Consider the following 19,423-nt stretch of genomic DNA (forward strand, 5'->3'; position numbering starts at 1 on the left):
GCTGGGATTGTTCAGCCTGGAGAAGAGGAGGCTCAGGGGCGACCTCATCGCTCTCTATAGGTACCTTAAAGGAGGCTGTAGCGAGGTGGGGATTGGTCTATTCTCCCATGTGCCTGGTGACAGGACAAGAGGGAATGGGCTAAAGTTGCGCCAGGGGAGGTTTAGGTTGGATGTTAGGAAGAACTTCTTTACCGAAAGGGTTGTTAGGCATTGGAATGGACTGCCCAGGGAAGTGGTTGAGTCACCATCCCTGGAGGTCTTTAAGACATTTAGATGTAGAGCTTAGGGATATGGTTTAGTGGAGGTCTTGTTAATGTTAGGTCAGAGGTTGGACTGGGTGATCTTGGAGGTCTCTTCTAACCTAGATGATACTCTGATTCTGCTTTCCTCTTCCCCTGACTCACAATCAGATCAAGGGCAAAGTATAAAAACAGTAAATGTGTTTCCATGGCTTCTAGGCCCTAGAAGTTATCCTGCCTTGTGATAATCTACCTTAAAAACAAATTCTCCTCACCTTGCTTTCATCAAAAAGCTAATCTAATGTAACAAAAATAAAATACATGGAAAGATAGCATCTACATGGAGTCCTTCCTACTATGCTTCTAATTCCTACAGAAGCAAACATCAAGAGTGGAAGTACAATTTACTCCTTCAGAGCCCCTCATTACCATGTGAACCGAAATTCAAATCCTCACCACAGTCTAATCAGACAGCTGGGAATGTTTAGATTCAGTCTGTTTCAGATTGTGTGATGATTATGATTGTTTTCACAGATGTAAGCAATGATGGTATTTCTGCTCTCACATTATACTTGCAGCCATCTTAGTATTGTATTAATAACTTGCATATGGAGATTAATCCATCCTCTGACAACCATAATCACAGACTAGCTAGTACGCATTTACTTATATAGGACCACTTTTGCATGCAAGCAATACACGACCACCCCTATTTTCCCTTCCTACACCACTAAATACTTGGAGAGACAAGTTCAAGTCCCTGCATCCTCCCTCATGCTGCTCCAAAACCCTCAGAGGGCCCATCCAGAACTGCATTACAAGGAAAGCATTAATAAACCTGTCCTATGTAGTTCAGATGTCAGGTAGAGCAATCAAAAAATAAAAGTGCAAATTAAGCTAAAGTTTAAGTTAAAACCAAATCTAAACCTTTCTTCCCGCTAAACATTCCCTGCTTTGACTTGAAGTCATTAAAGTCTGAAAGCACAAAGACTACATTTGGGGGAAGGGGGAGTCTCTCCCCTCCATCCCTGACTTTTTCAGGTTAACTCTCTAACTTTCATTTATACAAATATAACTCTACAGTCTTTTCAGCAAAGATTAACTTGAATTTTTCAGTATGATTAACTGATACAAGTTATAAAACAGAATAGTCTCTGCTTTTTTAGAATATAAAAATGAAAATACTATCACACTTGGATCCAACGTTATAGAAAACACAACACGGTTTTGTAGTATTACAAATTTATTTAGTTTCTTTGAAATCATTTTTTCAGCATTGAAAATTTCACACATACAAAAACAACTTTTATGTATTAAATCCAAACTATGGATTTTTTTTAACAGAAGTGCTGTGCTTTTTCTCTTTTTTTTTTTTTAAAACATCTCATGAACTAAATTCTTCATTTATAAATTTGATAAAAAATAAGTGATGCACATGTGAAATTCATGTGAATTAACATGTGAAATTCATCTCTTTGGGAAACAAGACTTTTTTTTTTTAATTGTATCATGAAAGATACTGACCTGAAAAAGGATAAACAATCACACACAAGGTATAAACATTACACAGAGTAATTCAAACATTTTATAAAGAGATCTGGAAAAGTACCTAAAATAGTAATATTTAGTATAAAATTTCAATAATAAAATATTGCTTGTAATAAATAAGAAAATGTGTTTCATTAATACTGTTCTTCCCTTAAAGCTCTCTTGGATGTAATATGATCAGATCTGATCAAAACTCATTTTCCTCTGTATAAAGTAGGCAGATTTACAGGCTTCAGGTCATTCCTTGTTAGAAACAATTTTATTATCAACAAAACAAAAGTCAGTTCAAGGCTCATGCGTCTTTATGGGCAAAAAAAATATCCAAAGTGGGAATAGGCCTTATTACAGTGATTTTAATACCTATGATATTTGCCTATTCTGTTAAAACCAAAGTGGAATAAGACTCCTTATGGATTAGGAATGCAAAGAGCAAGCTGCCCAAGTTTCCTCAAAAGCTTCTAAATATTTGTGTAGCAGTTATCAAAGCCATCAGGGAAAGTTAGCTATACAGGGGATACGAGTTGTATCCCCATTATATGGGGACATTTGTTTTCATTCCTGTACGGCCCATTTGTAGACATGGCAATTTGGAGTAGTTCTTCAGCAGCTGCTCAATAGCAATGTGACGGACATTCAGTTCTGAGGCCAACGAGTCCTTTTCTTGGACTTGCTGCGTCAGCTCCTCAAACACATCTGCAAGAACATTATTAGGTTAATGCACTTCATCGCTCTACTTTTATAGGGATAACAAGTAATGGTGAACATTACTATTAAAAAGGCACAGATATTTAAGTGGCTCACTCACAAGAACATTGTTTAGTTCCAGCACAGCTTGGTATATGCATTGTAAACTGAACAGGATCTCCAGTTTTGTTTTAGGTGACCCAAGTCAAAGTGGAACAATTGGTAACTTGAAACAAAGTTGAACCCAGGGCAAAAAATACATATATAACAAAAATACACATTAAGTGCAAATCTGTTTCACCCAGTAAGGTTACATAATAAAAGCACACAGAAGCTTCTTGCTTTATGTAGGAATTAGATGTAATGAGATCTCAATTCCAAAATTAACTGATAGCAAAGCCATTAGATTCTTTTTAAACAAGATTTTATTTACCATAAAGCAGCTCAAAGGCAAAACAAAGAGTACCGAAAAATTCTCACCCTGGATTTGCTTGAGAAGTTTTTCATTAAGTTGCTTTAACTCTCCAGGAGTCATCATATTCACTGTAAGAATAAAATCCGTTATCACTTCCAAAGTAACATAAGTACCTCTAAACAGATTGCCATTTTATCAAATTGTTTTTATTTGCTTTCAAATGATCAACAGGTGTGTGACAGTAAATTAGAGGCCACACTGTTTATTAGCTATTTTGGAAAGTTTGAAAATTTTCTTATGCTGACATAGACAAGTATCTATTCCATAGGAAAGCCCCTTCCTTGGCATCAAGAAGATGCAAGCTCAGGCACTCAAAATACAAGTGTCTAGAATCAGAATTGCTTGTCCCCTTTTAACACTTCTTGGACTTAAGTTCTGACAGCAAAACATGTTTTCCACAGTGTTATCCCTGCAAGTACATCTGTTTAATTGCAGGCAAGTGGACAATACTGAAGTGAGTCCTGCTTCATTTGCAAGCCCTTAGAAAATTGCTTCTGAACAGACTTTTCAGCATGCAGCTACATCTGTTACCTATAAAGTTTTGTGCCTATGCATATAGAAATACTGTATACAGTTTCCATACTGTGACTTGGTGATAAACAATGAAAAAAATAAAAAGTTTATTTCTCACTTTCTTCTGCTACATTCCTAGTGAGAACTAAAAGACCCTCTGCATCATTCAAAACTCCTCCTATATATAAAGACTATTCTAAGACATGCACGCTGCTCATCCTCAGACAAAATGCACATTAAACCTCAAAGGAGGGAATTTTGAAAGTATTCTACACAGATCTCAATCACAGTAGCAAGCAAAGAAGCAGAGGCCTCTTTCCTAGAAGTCCCTCAACCCGGGTGTGGTGGTCAGAGCTTGGTGCCATATCTACTGCTGAAATGCCCCAGGGCAGGATGGTAAAAACTGACAAGCCTGGCCAACACAGGAGGTTACGGGATGCTGAAACAAACTTTAAGACCTTGTAAATCCTGCCCCTGAGTGCTGCAGCTTAGCAAAGCTCACTGCACACCTCAGGGCGGGGACCATACTGCAATCACACAGCTTTTGTTCAGGGATTTTTGAATGCCAGAAGTTTCTGTATTGTTAATTTTAAAACATAAGTTCTGACGAGGCTGACTTTTACTTACCCAAAAGACTATTCTGTTATCCTAAGCCTTCCCTTCCAATCTTTCTCACATCTTGCAATTGTGGTTATTAACTTTCTCTTGTTCTTGCCAAACTAAAGAATTTGGCAACAGCTAAGATAGCCTGCTTGTAGCTGCTCAAGACATAAGGCCACTTAACAGAAGAACAGATCCACCTGTCTCCTCCAACAGCCGATTACAGCAGTGCTCCTCCTAACCTTCAGCTCCACAGAACAGATTTTCTCACAAATCACCATACTTTAAGTTGATGCATTTTAAGGTCCATGAAAGGTCTGATCAGATTTAATATGGTAATTAATAATTACAAAGGAACAAAAGAAAAAAAATCAATAAGTCTTCCCTTCTTTCTATACCCAGGGGTAAGAAGTCACTTTCTATTTCATTATTTTCATCAACATTTCATTAGCTGCAGCAGGTAGGCAGGTTCACACATTTCCCCCCTCTTTGTGTATATCAGGACAGGTCTTTGTTATGTCACATAACTCTGATACAGGAACAGAATACTAAATTAAAGTAAGTTTTTCTATGCACAGCTGAGGAAATTTAAGAAATACTGACCAAGCTATTTACAGTTACATTAGCAACATTTTTTTTTTTTAAATAGAATGTTACGCTGTTACAGTGCTGGTGCTGCAATAAGAATGGACCTAATTTTGGCATAGAAAGTCCTACTAGATTTTTCTCTAAAATAAACTTTACACAAGCACAAAGTTTCCAAATGAATATCTTACAAGGCAGAAAAGATAAATAATGTTAAAATTAATTACTTAAAACACAAAGCAAAAATGCCTTAAAAGTATATGATGCAGTCATAGCAGATAGGAAAAAAAGTTATTGCACTCAAAAAGAGTTTTATATTCCTCTGTCCTAAGATCAGAGAGATAAATTCAAAGTGACTAACTTCAGTTAGATAACCCCATAAACCAGGTCAAGCTTTCATAATTCCTCTGTTAAATGCTGTTCTGATTTAATTCCAATTTATGACTCCACAGAACAGGTGGTCAAACAGCACAGCATATCTGGTTTGATTTATGGCACTGCGACTGCTAATTTACTACAAACACAATAAAAAACATCATACAGCAGTTAAAATTGTCTTGTAAGGAATGAGAAATAACCAAACTTTACAAGGACAAGTTCTGTTAGTTTGTTAAAAATGGGAGTCTAAAGAAACCAATTCCAAATTTTACAGCACCCCTTTCTCTCACTCTCTCATTCCAAATTCTGTTGTTACCTTTTTTTCCATTATCTAAGTTTTCCACTGAACATTTTACTAGCTTTTTCATCTTCTTTCTTGGGTCTGTTGAAATTCAAAAACACTCTCCAATTACTCTCCTCATTTACAAAAGAAAGAGTTAATGTATGCTAGTTTAGGACTAAGAACTGTTCAGAAGCATCAAGGTAACTGAGCGGATCTGTAGGAACCTGCACTTGACACATCTTATGTAACTTGATTCTAAAGACTACAATAACCTAAATGTATGTCTGAAGACTCTTCCAGTAACCTTCTTCTGAAATAAGAGGAAAACTTATTTTTTTCTTATGCTCAACAGGCAGAAGAAAAAAAATCTAGAAGTGCACATGGAGAATCTACTGCTTTTAAGAACGTTTAATTCTGTATGTTGCTTCACAAGTTTGCTCTGCTACTTTACCTCTAGTTTCCTCTATTGTTTAGGGCAGCTCTATCCAAAAGGTAGCTCCAGACACTACTGATGTTCAACAAGATGGTTGCTTTCAGGAGTTTAATAGTCTGCATAAGCAGGAGTGTGACTGTCACAACTGACGTATTAAAGACTGACTGCAATCAACTGTATCCTTTCTTTAAAACAAAAATTAGACAGACCGTGTATTGCTTTGGTGTATAACTATCAGGAAAGTTAAAAAAAAAAAGTGAACAAAAACCCACCTCTCCACCCACGAAAACTATCTACTTAACTACATAACCACATTTTCCCACAGATTTTACAGTAATTCTAAACTGTTAAAAGATGCATTTCTGGCTGTGAATTAATGCCCTGTGGTAACATACAGTGGTCAAGAGATACTTCAGAAGGTGCCCCCCAGCTTGCGAGGCTGCATGTAAATAGATATATACTTACATTCTTCCCTGCTGTAATGAGGATGCCTGTGATGAGGAACACCAGTGCGTGTATCACTTTCAGCTTTTTCAGGTTTCTGGGCTTGGCTGTGATTAGACCACAAAACATTGTTGCAGCAGAACGTAGCACCTGTTTCTTGTAACATACCAAGTCTGAAATCAGAGGATTCTCTTTGTTCTAAAAGATTTTGTGAGCAGCTTGAGATGTTTCCGGAATTTCCATCTATCCATTTTGCAGAGTATCTAGGTACTGGGGAGTCAAACTGTGGGAGTAATTTTCTATCAGTCTGATGTCTGAAGTTAAAAAACGGGTGTTGGGATGTTTTTGAGCTTTCAGTGTCGGAGTCTAAATCCTTGTTTTGTGCATACTGTATGATCCAGTTAATTTTTTTGCTCAAGATATTTTTTACTTCTGCATATGTACTTTTAGAGAGCTTTGACCGCGGACAGTCCTGATTTGCTATTAAGTGGAATTTTTCAAAGCAGTCTCTGTGGCCCCTTAAAGATCTTGTATGTAGAAGATCTGACTTTGGTACTCCTGTAAAGACAATAAAACAGAGTTCACTTACTGTTTATCTAAACTAATTTTTCAAAACCTTTATTCACAAGCAACCAATAAAATAAAATAAGTGATGCTTTCATATTAACAGTCTCATCATTGAAGTAAACCTGGTATGTGATTAGATAACCTAAATGATCTGAAATCCCACCCAATCTCAAATCCTTCACACTAGTAATCTCTAGTGCACGACTTGGGACTCGCAGGTTACCTCCATGCGCCTCCTACGTGATAACACAGATGAAGCAAGCTGCCAGCCGCATACATACTGGATGAAAGCTATACAGACGTTTATAATTTGTCCTAAGTAATTCTAAGTATGTATCAGACATTTCCACTGAACAATACTGAAGAGCAATCTGATAGCAGCCATTCACGCAACCATCTTCTATGTATAATGTTTTGAGCCATCTGGTTCACAGGTATTGAAGCACCCAGGTTTGTTTCGAGTGCTGAAACATAATTCAGACTTTGGTCACAGTTTATTATTTTGCATTAGTACAAGCCTGTAGCCTAGCTTGAGAATTGAGTTCTAGCACTGTTGGCATTTGCCAACATTAAACTGCCCTGAAATTAATTCCATGTAACATGGATGCTTGTCCTCCTCTTTGCTTGTCCTCCTTCAAAGACTATTCAAATAGCTACAGCAGGTAATTTACTCAAACCTCAAAAGTAATTGATAGTGATTGACATGTTAAGAAGGAACACAATCTGTGAAGATCAACAGTTGTTAAGACAGATGGCATGAGAAATTACTATTTCATGAAGTGAATAGTACTCCACTACAAAATAACTTTTTTCACCTTCAGTGAATACTTATTTTTGTTCAGATTTACCTATGCAGTAGATTCAGTACCTGCGTTAAGAATACTGAGCAGTCTGGCTTATCTCACTCAGTACACTACTAGGAGGTTCCCAATATGAACAAAAAACAAATGTAACACAATTATGTCCCTGATTACAAACAACAAAAAGCATTTCTGAGAACCACTAGCTGAAAGTGCCCAATGCTTACTGAAGTCAACAAAGGTAAGATTCTTAATATTAAAGTCCTGAAAACAAATCCAAGCACTTTATTTTGAATCTCTCACATACTGGTAACTGATGTTCCATATTTGGGAGGTAAAACATGGAGATGAGCCATTACAATTTTTCTTTATTTTCTACTCTGTAAACATCAGTGAAACTCAGGAGTGTTACTGTTCTGGCCATGTTCGTAGAAGTGTACATACAATTTATAGGTCAAAAATGACAAGAGTGGACAATGAAAAATGATGAGAGTGGAATTTATTTTGTGCTCAGCAGCAGAGGATAAAGGTAAAGTAATGAAAACAGATATTCCTCCTGTCCAGGAACTAAGCATTGAAGCAAACAAAAAACCAAATCCTAGCCAGAGGCAGTTTTCAAGAAGGAAACAAAGTACAAAGTACAGGTGTCACCTCCATAGCTATAAAGTCAAGATTCTCACCCAGCACCTCAAAAATCTTTCCACCTCTTTCAGCAAATAAACATCCACTAATCCCACTAATACACTAACTTTTCTTAAACTCTAAATGATCTGTCTGCTTGCAATGGCTATTTTCCTCTCTCTCTTCCTCTAGAGACTTTAAAATAATAACAACAAAAACAAAAAAACATTTCTAGTGAAAACAAGGAAAGGCAAGTCATTTATCTTCAGAGCTTATCAGTATGATTATAGCAAACATGTTTAACTTGGGTAGTATGATATAAACTAAATCTTTAAGCCATGAAGAAACAGAAAACACTGTCAACTGAAGTTGTAAGACAGCCACATTTCAAACCCTACAAAATCTAAGACTAATTTGTTCAACGCTCTTTGCTTTACCCAAGTGATTCTTTGTAGTTTTTTTGTTTTGTTTTAAACTTACAGAGAACTTCAACAGACTGGAAGGAAAAAAAGTCTTGAACAATTTTCCATACAGTAGCTCTCAGGAACCCACCTAACAATTTCATCCTAAGATGAATGAATGAAGTCAATGCCTTCTAGTGACAGGACAGAGAAATCCAGTCTAAAGCAAATACTTGAAGATTTGGTGAAGGAAACAGAAGGGAACCACAGAAAGCACAGTTAAGGATGTTTGGGGCAAACACAGTTTTGCACGGACTGATTCTACTCTTCTCCCAGCCCACCCCATCCCCCCAAAACTGGGGGAAGAACTATAACACTGTTTTTATTAAAAATACAAGAACAGAGTCTTGCTAGTTCAGTGAAAGCACTAGTTCCCAAGGCATGGCCTCTTGCACTTAGCTCCTCTGTCTGGCATGGCTGACAGCCGATGGCTGAGAGGCTACGCTTCCTTGTGTATACACACTATCACCTCTGAGGCAATCACAAAAGAAACGCACAACAAATGACAGAATACTACAGCTTTGCTTAAAATAAGTTAAAAAACCACATCTGAGGATTTCTGCCTTTTTATTTCCGTTAAAGTAACACATTACTTGTCCAGAAACAAGTTCTAATCAGCATTAGAGCAAACAAATTTATAAATGTTGTTCTTTTAAAATGCTCTCTTTGATTTTGGGGCATTAAGATTTACACATTAAATGGTAAATGTATGAAAATAAACTAGTAAGTACTAACAACTGATTGACAGACTACGGTAACTTCTGTTTACAAAGCAGAAGAAAGGCAAGTAAGAAACAGAACTACAATGAAAAAACATTCTAGAAGAATATTAAATATTTTTTAAAATTGGATATTGAGTACACAAAACTGCATATGCATTCATATTCAAGCACAGGTAAAAACCTCAGGCTCCCATATAAAATATTTGAAGCCAAATACACATGAGCTCTATAGTCTTAAAATAGTTTACGGGGCTGCTAATGATATAGAAGTATCAAAAGCTTCTCTGTAAGTGTTCTGCAAAATAAATTCAGATATGAAACACATTTGAACTAGAGTACGTTGCACTACACAGAATTTTCATATATTGGTCTAAGAAGCCCTATCCTGATATTTTTTTTTAATAAAACACTCTAAACACATTTATTCAGAGGTTGACCCTTCAGAAGACAAAAGCAGAGAATCCCAGCCCGGATTAGGTGCTGACAAACGCCAGCTAATTCTACTAGAAAGCGTATAGGAAATCCTAGAGTAGAAATGCAGCTGGCTAAGGGACACAGATCAGGTTCCAAGGCTCGCACATTTCATCTTCACTGCAGATGTTAAACAATTCCCTATTGCTCACTTTCAACGAGATAGAAGACTATTGTATGAATAAAACAACAACAGGAAGAAAAAAAAACCCACACCACTGAAAGTCTCATCATTCTTTAATTGGACCATTTTCCAGGCATGACCTCTTCTTTCCCAGAGGGTGTAAGACTACTCAAAATAGAAAACACACAATTATCAGTCATACAGAACAAGAGAAACTGCAGCATGGCTTTATGAAGCCCCATCTGATTTTTATGTCTCTGACATGAACTTAAAGCAATTTAACAGTCTTTCCTACTGCTAAGTTTATCTTCCAGAAGAGTTTTGAGCATCGTTAACTTTCCCACTCCAGAGGCATGCTGCTCAAAGAAATGAAGTTTTCAGAACGCAGTAATAACAGTTGCTAATTTCAGGCACACCTATTACAGAAGAAAAAAACATTCCTTCAGAAGTTTAAGTTTTGCTGTTTATAAGCCACAGGATACTAGCCATAACAGCACTATTTCTGAACATAGGGCCAGTTATTACAAAAGCTTCCAATCTACAAGAATAAAAAACCCATCCCTCATCAGAATTTACAACCACCTCCTTCTCTTACCCTACTGTGGTTCTATCTAGATACTCTTCAATAAACTAAGGAACAGAAAACATAAAAGTGGTTTGGAAGTTGTCTTTAGGCTAGCAGAATTGCTTCAGCTTTCACAAACCTGGTGTGAATTTCTATGTTAACAAACATACACAAAAAACATTCTCTCTGTTGTACTAAGGTGACAGTCCCTTCCCACACAGAGGATGTGCATAACATCTGCCACTAACATTTTAGAATCTTATCCCAGGATCTGAGGATTCACAGTAGCTGTTGTGCCAGCACAGACTAGCAATGACCTACCAGAATTGCCCCAACTAAGAGTACTTTCCTTTGGCATAAGTCCTTCTCTTCTGGGCAATACCATCAGCTTTATGAGGCAGAAAAGATGTTTATTTCTTTTTACTAAGAAGTAATACTCTGTATTTTTCTTCATCACCACTTCAGAAAAATCTACCACCTGGTAAACTGACATGGATGAAATGACACAAAGATAATTCAGTTTTAGAGAACAGACTACTTTAACACTATGAACACAGAGACAAATAAAAGTAAGACTTCTGTACTTCGCAACAAGTAATATCACAGTGTGGATGTGTGACTACCGTCTATCAGTCAGTTCTGGGGATTTTCACAGGATGCACTGGCTTTGACTTCCTGAAACATTCCAGTTACTGCTCTCCCCAGCTGTCTTCTGTGACTACACAGTACTGCTCTTGAAACACCGATGTTTTTACCGGCCTCTGAAACAACCCCTGAACAACTACTTATCTCCATTGAAAACATTAAGACCAGACAAGCTCAATTTTGATTTTATCTTGTGTGCAGGACTAGGACGTGCGACACGGAAGGAAATGCTTCCCAAAAAATTGCTTGATGGACATAAATGTTCGTGTCCATCCACTAGTCAGATCACTCAGACTGCTGTAAGAGGAGGGCTCTTGCCACAAGACCTCTTCAAAATACATTAAATAAAACCAGCCCATGGCGAACTGTGACAGTAGGTCACCCTCACATCTAAATGACAGGGGATGGGGAGACGTGTTATTCTCCAGTTGTACAATCCTGCCAACACTGAAAAATGGGGCCATTACAGACTTATCTCCAATACATCTGCCTCACAGGACTTAAAGCCGAATGGTATCTTCAAGTGTATGCACGCAGTTTCATTTAAATCTTCTGATTTGTTAGATTAGCTGGAAGGAAAAATGCCAGTGCCATTCATTAAATTCCAAAAGCAGACAAACAGTAACGACTAGATATTATCTTTTTCATAACTTAAAATTCTCTCTTTGCTTTTTTTTGATAAAACCAGTGTTCCCCATTCATCAAGTGTGTACTCAAAACCTCCCATTACATTTCTATCAACTTACGTGTACTTTGCCACATAGCAAACATTCTATATAGGACAACGTAAATCCAACTGAGCCTTTAAGCATATTTTCAAAATTCACATTCCCTATAAGCTACTATCTAGGAAGAGATTTTTCTACTGTATGAGATGAGCCAATGCATTCTGCTGAAAACTTTACTACAGAAACTACTATGTCAGAGATGCCTCACTTCGTAAGAGAAATCTACTAAGCTGACCTAGAAGAGAACGGAAGCCATGAGACAATATTTCTGTATTCGGGATGATGCCAGGGTAAGTAACATTACCTGCTCAAATTACTTGCTTGCATGTACAAACTTCCCTAAGTTAGAGAGTTCAAAAATGTAGTTTCAGAACTAGCCACACAGCTCTGTTTACTCAGCAATACTTATATGGCACTCAAAGGATTAAGAAAGCATCTCCAACTATGTTTGAACTTGAACTCATAGCTAAGAGGTTTACTGGAAGCTGCAGCTAGTTCCACAAGTCCATTCAAGTTGCAGAAATGAGTCATGCCCCTGGACCGCAAATGCTACCTTACAACAAGTTTTCATCCGTCTACCCTAAAGGACAACAACGAAAGTTTTTAGCTTTTGTTGCCAGAATAACAAGTTTTGTTATTTTATTAGCATAAAAAAGACGTACTTTAGAACAGAATGAAAGTAGAGACAGCAGTTTCCAATCCTCTCAGCTACATCTTACAACCTAATTTACTTCAGTAAGATATTCTTCTGTACAGCATAAGAGGGGAAAAAAATGTGAATTTTGAGTGCTTGCAACTTTTAAGAACAAAACCACATTTTTCAAAGATGAACACTGAGAACATTACACAAGATTTTATAGACCTTAACATACAAAAAAGCTAAGACAGATTTGTTTATAGCAACTTTGCCTCAGTCTTGAGACTAGAATGCACTAGATTTTATGCTGAAATTGCTTAAAATGCTGCGAGTCTCTCCGCACTTTAAAGGATCATGGAAATGTAACTGTACTTAACATTAACCAGTGTAACTGCTGGGTTATCTACTCCCCACATCCTCTTTCATGTTAGAAGGCCTGCAATACAGATTTTGGTTTCAACTCCTGTCATTTACAATTCAGCTGTTTTTCACCTCTAAACACAAAAGGAAGCAAGCCAGTTTGCTTGTCAGTTAGTATTCTCCAAGATGTTATCATAGTCAGCAGTGACAGATAAGCGAAACAGTACATAAAAATCAGCTCAAACAGATTTTTCCCATTCATTACAGTTTCATTTCTCTTACAAACCCCAAACTGACACTTTTTAAACAATTCTGCCTTACGACATGATAGCATAAAACAGGATAAGATAAATACACCATTTATGACAAATAATGAAAACTAAACTGTGATTACTACAAACTTCGAAACTTTCAGAGCCGAGCGCGATGTCTGCACAAATACATTCAGGTATTAAAGCTTCCAAAGCTGGGATTTCCCCAAACATTGTTCAGAGGATCACAGAGAGTGCATCAATGAGGGACACATCTGTGTTGCACAACGTGTTACCATGTAGAGGTATCTAAAGAACCCCGAGCAGCCCCGCAGGCAGCATGACTGCCCAGCACTCCAGCCACCTCTCCATGCTCTGCAAAACGTGGACTAGATGGCTACATCCTTCTAGTAGGAGGAGCACAGCACAAACAGATACTGTCCTGTGGAAACCTGGAAACAGAAACTCCTGCAATTGGCATCTCAAAGCAGATTGTAGGGACGCCATTACCAGGTGTTTTTGTTTATATGTATATGCAAACACAAGAAATAAGTGTATGTGTGTATTTCACCACCATAATCCAGTCTTCAGTTCTAACTTCAGATCTGTTGTTAGTATTATATATTTACTATCATGGTCCACTTAATCACTTTCGCATGCTACAATGAAATGGTTCTTGAGAAGAAACTGGTCTCAAACTGAGATACAACACATCACTTCCTGGCTTATGCAATCTACTTACACATGAATTTAAAACATTTCCTGTTCCAGTGGTTGATTACTACTGTTGCACCTACTCAGAAAAACAAAACAGTACACAACAATCTCCGATGTTCACTTTGCCTGTACAGGGCATACAGAAGCCAACATCCAATTCCAGCATACCCTCACCTCCTGTATATTCTAAACTCTATCTACAACTTTAAAACTGCTGTACAGAACCAGCTTCATTTCCCAGAGCATTGGCTTTGTGTATCTTAAAGTCTAAGTAATCACATTAGTATCCCAACATGCTAAATCACCTGATAATCATCCTTCTGGCTAGTTGGGGAATAAATGAGGTATTTACACATACTTTAATCATTTCCCTGAGCATGAATCCTCAAACTAAATGAGCTGAAAGGGCAAGCACAACAGACAGAAACACTGTCCTTTTGTCCCCCCCCTTCTTTAGACTGAATAACAGCAAAAGCATTGCTAAACTCTCCTCTACAGCAATCTCCCCCGTTCCTCAAGAAAAGTTGATGACACTTAATAGGAGACAGTTTAAACCTGCATCTTGGCTTTCTGTTTATTCTGTATGCCCGTTTTCCCTTTTCTCCTTATTTTGATATCAATCTTTCAGTTAACTTTAGAGAAACGGGCCCTACAATCCATACACACCACTCCTGAATAAATTCAGCGACAGACATAACAGCTCAGACAACTCTAAGCTGCAATCAAACCAATAGCTTACGTGAATTAACTGTACACAGTAAGAACCACCAGGTCTTAGGATAAGCTATTATTTAAACATTATAAATCTAGTATTCAAAGACAAATTATAGAGACAATATTTCTGATCAAAAAACAAAATTTTCACGACAACATAACTAGCTTTACTTGTTCAGTAACTCAACAATTACTTGGCTAATGCAGACCACAGACTAAGTTTTCTGTACGGGGGTCTGTATGAAAGGACTAGAAAAAGAACTTGAATGTTTATTTCAATTATGCATCACTACTAAGCTATTGTCCAAACATAATAAAGGTTACAAAAAACAGAAAACATCAGGAAAGTAAAGGCTGTACATCACAGTACTGATCCAGGAAGAAGCCTGTTCAGTCATTACACACTGGGGTGTTCTCAAATTTGTTTCTAAGTACTCATCTTACTTAACCAGGACAATCCAGAATCGGTTTGTGTCATCTACACAAACTTTTACAACTTTTACACACATATGTGCTCACATATGTGCAAAACCACAAAGATTTACCAGTAGTTATTTATAATGTGCAGCTATGTACTATATTTTGTGTATATATGTACTATATTTTGTGTTTTGGAGACTGTGCAATTTATTGTACAACAGATTTTGTTTATATACCTTTGAGAAAGTCTGCTTCAGATGGGGTTCAAGCAGCTAAGTTTTGGCTTAGGTTCGTTTCATGTGCCTGGATTTACCAAAGACAAGTTTAAGGAACCAGATGCTGGCAGGAACGGAAACAGAATTTTCTCACTGGTTTCATTAAAGCACTAGAATACTAAATCCTTTTGAACAAGGAAATTGGGGAAACTAATTCCAGAATTTCATATACAGAAGTTAACACTGGCTGCTTTTAACACAAACAGCAGGAATACTTCAGCTCCTGCAAGATCCTTTGATGCACACCAATACAAAAAAGGAGCGATCCTTAAGCAGTGTCCTAGCTATTGCATAAATGTGAAATAGCCTGTTTCACTTCCTGAATCACTTAAAAACATACATGAATAAAAAAAGAATGTTTTAATTTCCTGGATTTTTAAATATGATTTCAAATAAAAGCGATTAGCAAGAATGACACTTTTTTTTACGTGTGGGATAGATAGCACGTTTACAGAGTTGACAACTTACAGTCAGCTGATTCTGTGCAACAAGTCGTTATTTGAAGGTTGTTACAATATAAGCAGCAAGTTGGTATGAAAACATTCAGTATAACACTCAGAGTTACTGTGAATTATCTGTTTCATTCCCTACCCTGGGCTCTCAAAAGACTGCTCTTCTAGATACATATAAATCATTGTCTTTGTCATAGACAAATACAGGAGATGAATGCAACAGATGTGCCAGAAGTAGAAGGAATGTGATCCTGGATACGGTAAAGAACTGGCTCATACAGTGGTTCAGATAAAAATTCTTTTAAAGATTCTTTCCAAAGTCACTTACACAACCTCTGCTGATCTTAAGCCTCCTCTCCCCATAAAAGTAACAGTGCATCTTTTCAAAGAGCACATAAGACAATATCAGAAATTGAGGTATTTTGATGCTGCAGTGACTAAGATATTAATACTTTTCTTTAACTATGCAAAATAAGAAATTAAGAATGTAGTGTCCTCAGTTTCAGGTGAGCTTTCATCAGTATTCTGTTCAAGTTATCTTTTTTTAAATTAAGTGAAAATCTGGAAGATTATGCAGAGTATACTGCTGCACAGACTACATCTTCGCTATTATCAAGTCTATTTAGAATTCTGGAAAATAAATATAACGTGGTTCCAGCTAAAAAACATGATCATTTTGTAAAGTAATATCCATTACAAGAAACTTTGACAAGTCCACAGCTTTTCAAACAGAGCACAAATAACCATCCAGCAATTTATTTAATGCACTCTGTTTTATTTATTTCACCACTTCCACTACAAAAATAGATTCTGAATGTAACTGGTTTACTTAATTCTAATTATGGCAACACTTTTTTTTCTAATTAAAGAGTCTAGAGAAAGAAGCATCCTAATTTTGCTGCAAACCTATCATTTGAAAACAGGAAGGAAATTAAAGCACACTGACATCTTGATTTAGGTTAGACAGTTGCTCTGAGTTTTATATGACAGAGTGCAGATATACAAGCATTTCTCTTCTAAACAAAAGCAAGAAGATTACTACTCAAGCATGAAAGCATTGTTCAGATTAAAATATATATCACGTCTATTAGTAAATGCCTTGAAGACTTTTTTTTTTAAATTAGAGTCCCAACTTTTTAATTAAAGAAGTACAGGGTCTATGTTTGAAAGGAATTCCAATTTGCTAATACATTTTTCAGGTTTCTGTGAGGTGAGAACAAATTCTATTACTTATACATGCACTAAAAGTAAGATGCACAATAGAAGCAGTACATTGAACACAACGCTTACAGTCCCCTACGTTCCAGACAGTCTTATGCTTCTGTGTTTCAGAATAAGCAACCAGACCACTCTCTGGGCACGGTGCTTATATCTCACAGCACTCCACCTCAAAAAGACTAGATCAGACTTTCAGTATACTCTCACATATATCAAACAAACCAAATACTGTTATCTGTCATCAAGAAAATTAGACTATTCACATTACAGCTTTAGGATCTTCACATTTAATTGCCTCGTACAAGTTTAGATTACTCCAGGTGGTCACACATACAGAACTGGCAAACACCACTTGTTTAAGAAGGAACATCTTACTTTGTTGCCCCAAAAAATCAAGAGAGAACGTTTAAGCATTAAAAGAAGAAAAAAACACTTATCTGACTTAAGAAAGTAAATCTCTGTTCTAGTCTGTTCATTCATGCCCAACACTTACTTCAGACGAAGACAAGGAGCAAGATAGGTAAATTTGTTGGGAAAATGAGGCTTCATGCTCTAGAAGCACACAAGTTTTACTCAATCCATACTGTTCTGGAGGCCAGTGACAACGCTTACAAGGTCAGTCTTTTAAAAAGAGCCCAAACTCCTACTTTACAGTTGGCAAATTTTAAGGAGGTTTGACTATGAATCCAGTCTTTATCATGCTGCATGTATTACCATCTTATGAAAGCACAAAACAGACCTTTGATTATTTCCACTTAAAAGGAAACACTGATCTGCTTCCAAGAACAACTTTGCTTTGAAATTCGCAGTGTAAGTTTCATATATAACCCACTCTGATCATTGAGCAAAAGCTTTTGATAAAGGCAGCACAGGCGCTCCATTCCATCGGAACAGACCCCAGGGCTCAGCGCCAGAAGGTAAAACACCGCGAGGCTGCCGAGGCTGGTGAAACACGAGCACACCTTCACACCCGACGGGAGGGAAGAGGCGCTCTGTTAGGAAGCCCAGAAAAACCACCGGCTGGAAACCTAACAAACCGGCTGGCTCAGCAGGAAAACTTCTGAACACGGCGGTCTCCCCACCACGAGCTTTACCCGGGGTTTGCGGCCCCAGAGAGCCCCGGGCGCACCACCCGTTACCTTCGATGTTGAGCTCGAAGCAGACGTGACAGAAGGACAGCGTCTCCCTCTCGGTGCCCAGCTTGCAGACGCTGCACACGTTGTCATCGTCCAGGTCGATGCTGACGAACTGCTCCTCGTTCATCCTGACCCTGGGGGGAGGGGGGGGGGGGCACGCAAGCCGTTAATAACGGCCGCAGCGCGACCAACGGCCGCCACGCGCTCCAGCACAACCCCTCCGGGAGGCAGCGTCCCGGACAAGTTCCGCGGGGAACTTCCGCGGGGCGCGGCCGCGACGGGGGCGGGACCCCCACGGAGCGAACCCCGAGCCCGCAGCCCCCCGCCCCGAGTCCCCCCCTCAGCCCAGCCGAGCCCAGCTCACCTCCACGCTCCAGCACCGCCGCCACCCACCCGCTGCCGCTGCCGGCGCCCCGCTATTGTCCGCCGCCCCGGCGCCGCCCGCCGCTTCCGGACGACTCCAAGGGCTCGGCCGGGACGGGGAGGGAGAGGCGGGACGAGGCGGCCGCCGCCCGGCCTCCGAGCAGCTGCAGCGGCGGAGAGCGCCCCTGCCCGCCGCCGCCGCTTGGGCTCGCCCAGGGCCTGTGTGCGTGTGTGCGTGTGTGTGTGTGGGGAGTGAGTGTGAGTGGGTGTGCGTGGTGTTGTTGTTTTAACCTAATTCTAGGGAAAATAATAAAAAATTTGGTCCTTGGGGATTGCTGTTGCCTCACGCTCCTTGTGCCTGTGGAGGGAGGGAGGGAAGGAAGGAAGGAGAAAGTTCCCTCACAACAGGGTTAGGAGTTTTGACAGGAGCATGCAAGGGGCACGACCAGCGCTGGGGCCTCCAGTGTGCGTGCTGGGCGTAATGGGAAGCCCCAAGTACTGGGGTGGAAAGTAAAACCATGGTAGCTCTGCTCATGAAACCGTGGCTGGTGGCGCATATCTTCCCGAGAAGTTCCCCAGTGCAAGGAAATCACCCACAGCACGCTTCTGTTACGTCACATAGGGCTGTGTACGAAAGAGATGTGTAATCTTCCAGAATCTCCTCTCTCTAAACACATTTTCCTACAGCTTATCGTTTACAGTTTATTTTTCCTTTCACTGTATTTTCTCAGGGCATTTTTGCAACTCTATCAAAAAGAAACAAACAAAAAAAAGTCACTCTGTGTTACTACGTTCCTTCACAGCTCTTAAAGTAGTGCGTAGACTTTAGATTTGCTTCTGTGGGAGTGCAGCAGAACATATCCCAGAACTTCCTGAAATCTTCCTCCAATTGTTTTTCCCACTGCGTGATGCTGGACTTGCGAGAAGGATGGCATTTCCATTTCCCTTGGCTGCTTTTTTCATACACCTGAAGGGTGGCAAAGAAGCAGCAGCC

The 19,423-nt window shown here is 38.8% G+C and overlaps 1 protein-coding gene and 1 long non-coding RNA gene across 2 annotated transcripts; both read right to left on the reverse strand.

Annotated features, from left to right (window-relative positions):
• Positions 1–1,464: 1,464 nt before the first annotated feature.
• Positions 1,465–18,660, reverse strand: LOC308176262 (protein EURL). Its single transcript, XM_080551799.1, has 5 exons — positions 18,431–18,660; positions 18,070–18,200; positions 6,204–6,740; positions 2,952–3,014; positions 1,465–2,480 (listed from the first exon to the last, which is right to left on the reverse strand). Exons 2-5 carry the CDS (start codon positions 18,191–18,193, stop codon positions 2,320–2,322), a joined length of 885 nt encoding a protein of 294 aa, XP_080407925.1. The 5' UTR covers positions 18,194–18,200; positions 18,431–18,660; the 3' UTR covers positions 1,465–2,319.
• LOC308176325 lies at positions 5,876–6,197 on the reverse strand. The gene is made up of 2 exons (XR_013938230.1): positions 6,011–6,197; positions 5,876–5,923 (listed from the first exon to the last, which is right to left on the reverse strand). It is a non-coding gene; the product is annotated as an uncharacterized lncRNA (long non-coding RNA).
• Positions 18,661–19,423: the final 763 nt, after the last annotated feature.

Source organism: Anser brachyrhynchus, assembly GCF_964034855.1.
Source record: "Anser brachyrhynchus genome assembly, chromosome: 1".
NCBI classification, from domain to species: domain Eukaryota; kingdom Metazoa; phylum Chordata; class Aves; order Anseriformes; family Anatidae; genus Anser; species Anser brachyrhynchus.